This window comes from Epinephelus fuscoguttatus, linkage group LG20 (assembly GCF_011397635.1).
Source record: "Epinephelus fuscoguttatus linkage group LG20, E.fuscoguttatus.final_Chr_v1".
Lineage (NCBI taxonomy): Eukaryota > Metazoa > Chordata > Actinopteri > Perciformes > Serranidae > Epinephelus > Epinephelus fuscoguttatus.
In genome coordinates this window covers 7,951,088-7,963,691 of record NC_064771.1, presented here as the reverse complement: position 1 = coordinate 7,963,691, position 12,604 = coordinate 7,951,088, and the positions used below count along the sequence as shown (strand labels likewise).

General features: G+C 41.8%; 1 protein-coding gene across 11 annotated transcripts in view; it reads right to left on the bottom strand.

Moving 5' to 3' along the window:
- The window catches only part of LOC125880435 (protein shisa-6), an 84,525-nt gene that overhangs the window by 57,355 nt on the left and 14,566 nt on the right, over window positions 1-12,604 (bottom strand). For all 11 annotated transcript variants that reach the window (XM_049562911.1, XM_049562912.1, XM_049562915.1 and 8 more), the window contains exon 4: window positions 12,402-12,503. In XM_049562911.1, the coding sequence (XP_049418868.1) occupies window positions 12,402-12,503 (102 nt within the window). The remainder of the gene's footprint in view (window positions 1-12,401; window positions 12,504-12,604) is intronic.

The window sequence follows — 12,604 nt, the reverse complement described above, 5'->3', positions numbered from 1 at the left end:
AATGTCAGGCTTTTCAATATGATAAACAGCTTGGCCGGCTATTTCTGGTGCTTCTCTTCCTAAAAATTTGGTAGCACTCTGCTGCTGTGCACTTAACACATTTTATCCATCCGGGCTTAGCTGCCTTTTTGCTTGTTATGTTGGATTCTCGGCTGGTGGCGAGCGACCATGGCTGATTACCAGGTTAGAGGTACTTGGAGAAAACAAAAATCCAAATAACTGGGACTGTGTAATTTAATAACTGTAGCCAGGACTGAGAGGCATCTTTAATAGGGAAGGTTGAGAGAAAAAGGCTGTTTGATTCAAAGGCTCGACACTTTCCTTTTAGCAGTGGATTAACAGCTCTCAGATCTGCGCCCATGTCTCTAATCAGAGAGGGTGTTCACTGCTCACGTTCGGTCATAAAAAATCAATTAAAACTAAACATTGGATTCAATTCCCATTGCGTATGCTGTGAAGCAGAAGAAGAAGGGAGGGGAAAAAGCCCCAGTGTGGAGAAGCTTGAAATTCAAAGACTGGGACCAGACCCAAAACACAATTCAACTGCTCATGCCAACCTCCTTTCATCTGCTAACGTGTTCGCAAGGGAGGCAAAATGGTCCACAAGGATGGATATTTGGGGCAAAGTTCACAAGTTCGTTTTATTTCAGAGCGGCATTTTAAGTCATCTTATCAGTTTTGGATGGACCTGCAGAAGCCGGAGTGAAGGTGGAGAAGCAGGGGGCAAAAAGGAGATGTGGATTTAAACTTGTTAAATGTTCTTTTCATCCGGGGAATGGTTCCCAGGAGAAGAGTTGGAGGACAGAATCTTTGATTTCCACACGCTGTTTGTTCTCCCCTTTAAAGGATGATAAATACCACCTTGTAAAATGCAGTTAATGTAACACTACTTAAATTTGAATTTAAAGAAAAGTCTTGTTAAACAACTGGAGGAGGATTTAATATATTATACAGTTTCATTAAAGAGATATAAAACTCCTGAGCTTGCTAAATAAACTAAAGCAGCAGTAGCGATCCACAGATGTGATGTTTCAGCACATGGCGGATTCCAGATTCATCAGGCGCACGGACTCCACTCCACTTTATTTGTGTACAGGACCCCGTTGATCAAAGATGATGAATAACGAATCTAAAGGAGGGAAATTAGCATGAAAAAGTCCTTGCATTCCAACTGATGCATAAAATATCTGCACTTACTTTAATGAGCGGCGATAAAAGTTGCCATGCTGCGCGGTGGGCAGCATCTTGATTGATGCTGCACATTAAGAGAACGCTACCGTGCCCGAGCAAACATCACAGCAGCCTTGTCAGCCCATTGTCCCCAACTACCTTCCTGCAAGGACTCTCTATCTCTTCTCCTGCCATTTTACCTGCCAAACTCCTGCTCTCAAAATCCCCTTTCTTGTTTAGCTTGCTCACTTTTTACCACTCAGATATTCTGTCTGCGCTACATTTCTTGCATATTCCCTTCTCCCGTCTCTCTCCGAGATAAAAGCCTTCCTTCTCTTCCCTCCAGCATACCTCGCTGCCAGACAAATAGCTCCACTTGTTTCAAAGTGGCCACAACAGAAGGACAATGATAAGAGAGCTGTCTCCCAACTGTCATTTCCTCTGTCTGCCCCCACATCTCACATCACTGTAATTGACTGCAGTGTATCTGGAGGTGCTATTGTTCCTCAGGATACACGAGAGTCTTGTCAGGAATTGTAGGGTGGCTTGTCATTCACTGACCTCAACATATTTGAGTTCTGGTGGTATTTTGGAGAATGCTACAAGGTGTTTGTGGCATGTGTTAATTTTTTCAATACCCAGCGATAGTCGTTAATTCAGTCCTCGGCTAAAGGACACCAAGGATTGCTCCTGAGTTGTGTGAATTAGGGTGAGGAATACTGCAGTTAAAGAGACCGCTCATCCCAAAATCCGAACTACACGTTTTTCCTCTTACCTGTTGTGCTATTTATCAATCTAGATTGTTTTGATGTGAGCGGCCAAGTGTTGAGAGATATCGTCCGTAGAGATGTCTGCCTTCTCTCCAATATAATGGAACTAGATGGCACTCAACCTGTAGTGCTCAAAGCGCTCAAAAAAAAGAGAAAAAAAAAAATCCCTGAAAAACTCAACAACGATGTCTCTTTCCAGCAATCATGATCTGATTACTCAGTAAAAACTGTTTTCTTTCTTTTGAACTAGACCAGCCAACAGTGTCTCCGCACAGAGGAAAGCGTGCATCTACTGATCACGTTTACATCTCATGCTGTCACTAGCACAAGCCTTTTATCCATGAGTAGATGCACACTTCCCTCTGTGCAGTAATAGTTTGGTAGAGAGAAAATGTTCCGACTTGTTCACAATAAGATTCTTTTTCCTTTTTTTTGTAATTTCAGAGGGAGATGCCCATTGCTGCAATGGCCCAAGACCAAAGCCCGTTTACTCTGAAAAAAATCCCACTGGACCGAAAGCCCACTTAGCCAGTTACCCCCCCCCCCCCACACACACACACACAAAATATGCTTATAGCTCCTATGTCCCATTTTCTACACACTCCCTGTGCTTCGACAACCTAATCGCCAGAAAAAAGACTTGCATTTTACGTTTCTGTGAAACCACAAATACATTGGTTAACAGTGTTGTGGTGAATGTGAGGTTAGGTTTAGGCACAGAAACCACTTAGTTATGGTTAGGAAAACATCACGTTTTGGCTTAAAACACCCACATTTTGTGGCACAGAAGTGGCTGGAAAAAAACAGGAACAGATCAGTAAAAACAACCTGGGGCCCCATGGCTCAAATGCCACTGGGAAACACTGTGAAGGGTCAGTAAAAACACCCAGGATCAGTGGCTCAAATGACCCTGGGAAATGTTGCGATGGGTCTGTAAAAAAGCACCCTGGATCGGTGGCTCGAATGCCGCTGGGAAACTGAAACTCACTTCAGGGAGTGAGTATTTTTGGAGAATGGTGGGATTTTGAAGTAATAGGCGTTTGGTTTTGGAATAACAGGCTGTCGGAGAAATGGGCTTTTGGTCCAATGGGACTTTTTCGGACTAATGGGGATTTGGAATTTTAAAGCGTTGAAACAATCTCATGACACCAATTTGAGCACCAGGAGCTGAGTGCCATCTAGTTCTATTATACTGAAGAGAAGGCACATATCTCTACAGCAGAAATTTCCAACACTCGACAACAGCACTACAGGTAAAGGAGGAAAAATATCTATTCTTGGTTTTGGGGTTAACTGTCCCTTTAAGTGTCAGCAAGACACTCTTTACCAACCCATGTGTTTGTGTCTCCTCTCTGCTCCTGCTGCAGCTCAAAATGAATAATAAAACAGGCGTGTCACTCTGTCTTATTTTACTTCCCAACACCCTGTTAACCTCTAACTGAGCAGACAGTATGTTTATCAGTAATAAAAATCCTGCTCCTTTTACATACAGTGACACGCCTCTGTCCTCATCCTGGCACCGTCTGCATATTCATTAGGAGAAGCTCCAGTGACAGGGTAAGGAATAGAGATGTCCGGCCATCCCTCCGTATTGTGTGCAAGAGAAATCTGTCTTGATCTCTCTTTCCGCTAATGAGTGCCACAGCCCCGGCCCTGCTCTCTCCAGGACCTTATTAACACTTTCTTATTGGTTATTCCGCAGAGTGCTTAGCCAGCAGGTCAGCCGTGCCACCTCCCCTGAACCTGACCATCAATTTGTATGAGCAAGTACACTTGTGCCCGATAGGAGCGTGCTGTCAATCAAAAACAGCCAACGAGAGAAAAGTGAGCAGCCTGGCCGGATTTTCAGCCTCTAAAACTGATTTGGGGGCACAGATTGCTCCCTGAAGTGGGACCTGGCTTCAAAGTGTTTGAAGAGAAAGTTGAGGGAAGAAGAGAATATTTGGTAGGAGAGCAACCACTGATCTAAATAGGCTAAAGATTTAACTCTAAACTCTTCTTATCAGATTCCAGATTCCATTTTTAATACACTATCAAAGGTGACCACTGCAACTCACCCTGAAGCATAAAATTTATTTTTTATAGCTAAGGGGAAATATGGCTTGTTTTTCCTAAATTCAGGTGGTTTTACATACAAAGACATGGCCATTTTCTCCAATATAATCAAATGTAATCATTAGTTTTCATTCAAATGATGGCTAGATGTCAAAACAATTAAAAGAAGAGCAGAGTTACCACCCCCTGCTCCATGAAGTCAATTTCACTTTAATTCATCTTCAGTGAATCCTTTTGTTCTGTCTAAAAACACACATGTGCACATTTCCTTGTCAAAACACACTTTTTTTTTTTTTTTACAATTTTATGTGTCCGTGTTTTATTAATTTGCAATGATTACAATGCAAAAATGCATCAATTGTGTACTTGTACATTTATTATTATGAGCCAGTGCCCAATTTTTTATATCCAGACCGTGGGGTTTGGCCAAAAGTTTGTGTCATAACCAGATACGCACTGGTGATCTTGCCCACCCAGGCTACAGTGCCATGACCAGCCTAAACATCTCAAAATGAGGGTGATTAGCCAAAACTGTAAAGTTGCAGCTACAGGGCCAGGTAATGGTATTTAATCTCTTTAAGGTATCGACCAAAATAACTCACTACCAAGTAGTATTGAAACTTTCCCAAACAAAACCTGCATTTGATCCTTTTTGTATCCAGATCTAAAAAAATATGACGATTAATATGTTTTTTCTCACAGCCAATCACCACAAGCATTCTTCAGCTCATGCGATGTGTGATTGGCCCACGTCCATAGCAGCTACAACTCATACAGTCTGTGGTGTGAAGTGTATTTGACTGAGCTGGCAGCTCAGCAGGTACAGTTTTGTACAGTTATTTAATGAATATTTTAATAATTTGAAAACTTTCAGAATATATTTGTGAAAAATCATTTGGATGGGGAGGAGCGGTGGTGGCATTTCACACAACTGAATGCTTCAATTCACATGACAGATATCAAATGAAGTAGAAAAAGTTAATAAATGTAGTCTTCTGTTGGTATCTGAATCAATTTAAGAGTACTGGCACTGGCCTGTAAAGCAAAAAAATGACGCAACATTACTCCTTAGAGCTGAGGGATCCTGCAAAGTCAGATAATTAAGGTAATTCTCTGTGAGAAGCATCCTGTTTCACATAACACAAAGTCTTTTTTTTCTATTGTTAATATAAAAATACTGATTATTGCAGTTTTAAAGCCAACACAGAGCACAATGTTGTCACATTTTTACTCGCACTAGTGCTAGTTTGGGAACTTCATTCTGTCATATGACCCTTGTAGCTTTCTTTCGACACGGTTGCGTATATATGTACAGTATATAATGAATAATTCTGATGCAACTTACTATCATGTGTATCATAGTTTTGTTTCATAGATATTTGACAGTCTGAAGAGGAGAGTAAAAAGGCTTTGTATGTCTCAGTAATGCAGCCAAACAACCCAATGACCAGGATAAATATTGGCATTGTACATTCCTGCAAATCACGCATATGTTACATTTGCATGTTTCATATGTAGTGGCTATGTTAAAACTTAACGTTTATTAATGTTTCAGTTTTAACTTTTGTGTTGTGAAAATGCTGTGGTTAATGTGTGGTTAGGTTTAGGCAGAAAAAAACACTTAGTTAGGGTAAGGAAAACATGTTTTGGCTTAAAATACTCTGTTTTGTTGCCACAAATACGATTGGAAAAAACTCCTGTTAAAAAATGATTGGTCTCAAACACTGGTCTGCTACTGCTCTGCAGCATTTTCACCTTGCTGTCACCCCATCCACTATCTCTATCTCTTCCTGATGAGAAACTCAGCTTCTTTACTTCTTTACGTCATATGTATGAAATGTACAAACATACCGGTGGTTTGCAGAAATGTACTATACCAACACATTATTCTGGCAACTGGACTGAACTAAAACCTGACACACCACTTCACAGAGTCTTGCCACATGCTCAAACCATCACTGAGTCAGTATTAGCTGACAAACTGAACTGAAGATGTGTCAGTGGCTGTTTCACTCTTTGATTTGCTGGAAAATGTGAGTTTTTGCATCAGATTTTCACTTTTCATCGCTGGTTTGATGATGCGTCGGAGCTTTCGGTGGTCACCGTATGAATCAGTTCCTGTCTGGGCTTGTTTTTTCTTGTGTACCTTAAACAACACCAAAGGTTTTCACGGGCGGATGTTTTCATCTTCTGCCTCATCAGCCTGGAGTGTTGATTACACGGGCTGGAAATGATGATACTGCCTGTGGGCTTGTTGTTCCACGGCATGTGATTCATTTGGAGGAACAGGAGATGACTGTTTCACAATCAGAGGGAAGTACTGAGACGCAGAGAGGGGCTTTTTATACCCTGTCATCAAGTTCTTCACAAAAAGGTAAACAGAAAGGACAAATTAGAGGCAAACAGCTGTTAGTACAACAGCAGAGCCCAATCATTGCTGTTTGCTTTGTTAGATCCTTTTTTTCCCTAAAAGTCCTTTCCCCTGATAGTCCCTACGGCCTCTTAGTACTGCACTGTTGTACAGTACAGCTTGCTACATAAGGAGCACGCCAATTAGTGGCTCTTGCACTTGTTAATGTGCTGAAATTGCACAGTAAATAAAAGTTCTGTGATAACATCCCCAGCTAATTCTGCTACTACATCACCATATCCACCATTCCAGACACATCATATTCATAAAAACAATAATTGTCTGCCATGAAAACCAATTTGACTTCCTCCACAGGGCAGAATTAAAAGTTGGGCTTAGCAAGGTAATGAAGCATGGCACACGCTAAGTCAAGGATGGAGGCTTTGTCTGAAGTAATCACTTCTCCGGATGCTGTGGCTTGGCCGGGTTTCATATCAACGAGACTGACATATGGAAAAATAATTAAAATGGACGCATTCAGCCAATAACAGCTGGGAAGCTGCATTTTTAATACACTATCAAATTTGCATGCTGGCTGTCAATCCACTTTCCTGTCTGAGGCCCAACATTCCAATCAATCAAGGTGTTAGAGTAGAATCCAGCCACATCAATGGCAGGGAGCTCAATCCCAGCCGCCCGCACGCTGAGCTTTTCTCTCCTTAAACACACTCCGGCACACTGAAATATGTGTGACAATGTGACAGTGATTTACAGTGCAGAGTTTTGCCGGGTGACAGTGAGTGAATAGAAAAGTACACCGCAGTTCTTCTGTGACAAGAACAATTAATATAAGCCGAGCGATTGGGCTTCAGTCTGCGTAGGCTACAAGCGATGATGTGGTGTCGCGTTGCATCACCGCTGCCAGCAAACAAGGGAAAGCAAAGTTGCTCCGGCTCCCTCTTATCTATCTTCTGAGATTATGTTTCCAGAGAACTTTTATACAATCACTGGCGACTCTGAAGCTTCAAACTGAGTTCTGCAGTTTTTACACCCAAGGCAGTGTAACAGTGCAGTCCCATCTGACAGCAGCACACACACACACACACAACAGATCAGTGAGCATCCTCATTAGTTTGGCTCAGTTTGACAGAAACCTCAACCTTGCTGCCTCCTAATTTTGGACAAGAGGACAACAGAATACACAGGAGCAAAGGAGTCTGTGAGGTGGTGCATCGATCTGGACAGATGGCTGAGGGGACAAGAGCAAGGTAAGCAGCTGTGCATGCTAAATAAAGTTTAGCATTACTGAAAGATTGTCACACTGGGAAAACACAAGGCTGGAGTTCAAAAAATGTGGGGGATTTTTGAAAAACATAAGTAACAAACAAAAGTGACCCCATGTTGTTTATGCCATTAAATCTTCCCCCAAAAGAAAGAACAAGAAAAAAGAAAGCATTTACTCCAAAATCCCAAATGAAAGCCACCTCTGCAGCCAGTATTTCTGGATGTTCATCACTCTTTCGACAAACCCAGGACATTAAGCAAAGGGAAAACATGAAGGGAACAGATGACCACCCACCCTCACACTACACCTGACTCCATACAGCAGCAGAAGGTTTCGGAGGGAGTCACGAAATTGCAAAAATGAAACACAAAAACGTCATCTCTGATAGTGGTTTGACAACGAAATGTCACATTGCTCCTTTCCATCTGTGGAGACGTGATTGCTCTATAAGCTAATGTTAAGTGGACTACAGTATAAAGCACCATGTGCATATTTGTCTTGATCTCCTCCCATAAAATGTTGCACAAAGTGATGATTCATTCAACATCCTACAACAGCAGAGACCGCTGATTTACAGCTATTACTGATGCTGACTCAAAGAGTTCCATTTTAAACAAGCACATGTGAAATTGATGTTTCCACATGTCATGTTTCATATTTACAATGAAACATTTATGTATGGATTTACCACACATAAATGTCAATGCGCCTCAGCCAAGTTATCAGACTAAAATGTTATTGTAGGTTTCTGCAAACCACGGATATGTTACATTTGTACATTTCATACATATGATTGATATGACGTACTTCAGATTACATGTGCATGAGCTGAGAGTCTCAGGAGAAGCAGGACAGTGGTGGATGGCTTGACACCAAGGTGAGACGACCTGCCAAGCAGACAGTGGCAGAGTACTGTTGAAGACACACAGAAGCGAGGGTTTTCACATTTCCAGCCGTGTTTTCAGCAACCAAACAGGGTATTCTGAAGCCAAAACATGATGTTTTCCTAACCCTAACCCTAACCAAGTGGGGTTTTTTTGTGTCTTAACCCAACCACACATTAACCACGGCATCACAACATAAAATTAAAAACTGTAACGCAAGGTAACATGAAGTCCCAGCATATGTGCAACATATGAAACAAACCATGCCAACGTTTACTCTGGCAAATGGGTTGTGTGCCTATTGAATTTACCACATGTGAAATGGTGTTTTTTTCATCAGAAGGGAAGATGGTGATCACAGTTTTTATAATGATTTCATACTTTTTTTGTTTTACTTTTTTGTCATTTTGTCAGCAATGTCTTTCAGCCTATGTCTCAAATAATTCTTTATTCACTTTTTATGCATTGTGGAATACTCTACCTAATCAATGGAATAAATGCTGCCATTACACATTTATGCAAACCAAGGGTATGTTGCTTTTTATGTTTTTATGTGTATAGCATATGTTAAAACATACATTTCAATTTTCAATTTTACGTTATGACAACGGTGTGTTTAACATGTGGTTAAGTTGAGGTAGGAAAAAACACATGGTTAGGAAAACATCACGATTTTGGTTGCTACAAACACAGCTGGCAATGTCCTGAGCTCTTGTTAAAAAATACCTGTTTTTGACGCTACAAACATGAATGGAAATTTCCCAAACTCTCAACTTTTGTAGCTACAAACACGGCTGAACGTGTCGCAAACTCTCATGAAAAGCATCCACTTCTGTCACTACAAACATAACTGGAAATTTCCCAAACTCTTGTTAAAAAATACCTTCTTTTGTTGCTACAAACAAGGCTGATAATGTCCCAAATTCTATTTGCTGGTCTTGAACAGTGGTTGGCAGCTGTCTTGCTTTGGTGTCACATCATACACCATCCCCTCCTCCTCCTAATATACATGTATTCTGAACTACGACATAGGTATGAAACATGAAAATGTAACAAGTCGGTGGTTTGAAGAAAAGTACAATACAAACATTCGACTCGGCTGGGGATAATTTGAGTCCAATATATGGTACAACAATTTTTACAAGACACATAGACAGTGCTGTCAACAGGTGACAGATACGTTGCATTTCTAATAGGTGCTTCACAATTTCTTTCAGTCTGTTCAGAATCAGTATGCAGAATGAAATTAGGACACAGATAAAAACACTCCCATCTTTGTGTACCCTGGAGATGGTCACAATAAGTTCATGACCCCTTTTTTAAAGGTTGCTGAAAGGCATTTTTGGGAAATGTAGGACACCACTAACTAAAGTAGAATAACACAGGGTAAGCTGAGGGGAAGGTTAGTACACCAAAAAAGATGCATTACAACAAACTCTTGGATGGCAGTATGAGAGGCTGGGTTTTAGTTTCCCACCCCGGCGCTCATGGCAGATCTCATTTAGAGTTCAGCACAGGGTTGTTTTGTACCCTGCCACACAGATGTGAAGCATCCAGCTGCTCTGACGCTCAGCAACACTCTCTGACCTCACCTGTCCTCCCCAAGGGCTGTGCTGCAACACACACACTCACACACACGGCTTGCCATGTAATTAACAACCAAACATACTTTCTGCCTGTATAATTAAGCACCATACGAGATGCCATGCTTACGAAAGCCAGAGGACTACATCATGACTCCTAAACCTTGTTATGTTAGCGCGGCAAACCCCCCCCACATATTCTGAAAGAAAAAAAACAACAACTGAAATGCAGCAAAGAAGACAACATCTGTTTCTAGATTCATGTGGAAACAGAATTTTTCCACTGACCGACCAGTGAATATCTATTTGCATTCTTTTTTCCCAGCATTGTTGCTCTCTGCCAGAGCAAACCAAGCTGTGCAAACCTCTTCAAAACTAATGACGCCCGGTGCGATTTAAATTCACCTGCACTGTTTACTTGTTGTTAACCTTAACGTGACTCCATCTCATCACTGCAAGTTCACATCGGCCCACAGGTTCACCACGCTGGACGTTAAAATCCATCCTCAGATTCTGGATGATTAATGCTGGGATCAAGTGATTTATTTGTAGATCATTACACTGGGAACATAAATGACCGTGTGTGGTCAAAATACTGAATATACTGTAGGTAGGAGCAATTTATATCCTTCAATCAGTCAAGGATAGAAGTGCTGTATTATGGAGCTAAAGCCATTCCGCTGTTTTGGATATGAAGAGTGCTTGTAAAGAGACTATGAGAGAGCGGGGGAGGCTTGGTTAAACTGTTCGTTTCCGTCCATCACCCTGAAGTGATTGTACACTTATGAAATGCTAAAGATAATACCAAGCAGCAACAATGCCCAAACCAAACTTCAGACCAGGGTTTCATTGATTTTAGGATTCATTCCACAGTAATACCTGCCTCTGGGCACGAAGCAGTCGAACAGAGACGTTGGAAAGAAGAATACTGTTAGTGAGGCTCTTGCACATGCTTCACATACTTCTTTTTGCAAGAAATCTTAGCGTCAGCAGACCTTTCCAAGATCTCAATCTGTCACGATTCATTTGTTTTTGCAGCAGAGGAATCAAAGGCTACCCGCTGCAAGAAAACACAGATTTCACTGCACAGATGCTGAACGCTAAACCATACCCCATGCTGTTGTTGTGACAAGTATATAGCTGAAGATGCCGGAGCGATGCCGTTATGATCTTTGTACAGTGGGGAAAATCTATTTAAAAGAATCAGGATTCATAAAACCTAATCATTTTTTTCTCATTTCTCATCTCTGGTAGAGATGCAGGGGGTGGAGGGCGGGGTGGACTTCAGAGCATATCAGCAGAGGGTTTTTTTCTGGCTGCATATGAATACCATTGTGAAATGGACCCCCTCTGGGGATGAAAACAAAGGAAGCAAAAAGCAAGGAGAAAAACAGCTAATTTCATGTAAACACAAATACGATGGCTCCCCATTAGAAATAGAAGTGGAGAGATGCTCGCAGGCCCCTGCAGTTCTTTGTGCACTTGGAAACAAAGCCATGATACTTTGTAAAACTCTACTGGTGAAGAAGCCACGAACGCCTGCTGAGCAACACCTCAGTCTGAGTTGGTATTTATTACAGCAGCGACAGGCCATCAGCTGCTGTGATTAGGATGATGAACAGGAAATCAGCATAGAGGAAGTGTGGAAATACAGATGCAGTAGTGGAACCAAATTACATTTAAATCATGTAGACTTTTACTAAAGGATTCAGCCACCATGAAACATTACAAGCATTCGCACTCTGTCACAAACACATTCAATTAAACATTCGAAAGCAGTATCAGGTAAGGGAGTTTGCCTCACAGCCCCCGCAGGGTGACACACACACACACACACACACACACACACATACACACAGGGTCTGATTTGTGGAGCCAAAATGGATGGGAATAAATCACAAGAGCTCGGCCAACATGGCTGCATACTAATCAGTGTATTACCCATGGGAAAACTCTACCCCCTCGACTAATGCTGCATGTCTGTGTGTGTGTGTGAGTTCGGAGTCACCTTCTCCACCCCGCTGTCTCCCATCAGCAGCAGTAAGTGTGTGTTCGCCTGTATTTAATTGCCAAATGCAGAGGCTGGAGTTCATGTGAATTGCTTGGGAGGGAAATTGAATCTGGAAACATTTCACCTCCATCAGTGTCTTGTTGTTGATCACAGGTATTGCAAGTGGAACATTACGCGGGTCACTTTAGCATGCAGCAAGGATACAGCACAGTGTTCGTAGATAAGAAGAGTTAATTCAATCTCCTGTGAGAGGAAAGAGAAGAAAAGACAGGAGGAAAGAAAAGGTACTTTACCTTTCTGATGGCCGCGACCCAACGTCACAAAGCCAGAGGAGATGAAGTTGTGAAGGTCAGCGCCTCCACTGCTGCGGACGCTCTCCTTCCCATAGTGGAGACCTGTTCACGGACACACAGATACAATCAGTCAGGAAGACATATACTGTACACCCAGTGTCTATATTTGGATCCCATAATCATTAGCAACATTAGCAGCAGCT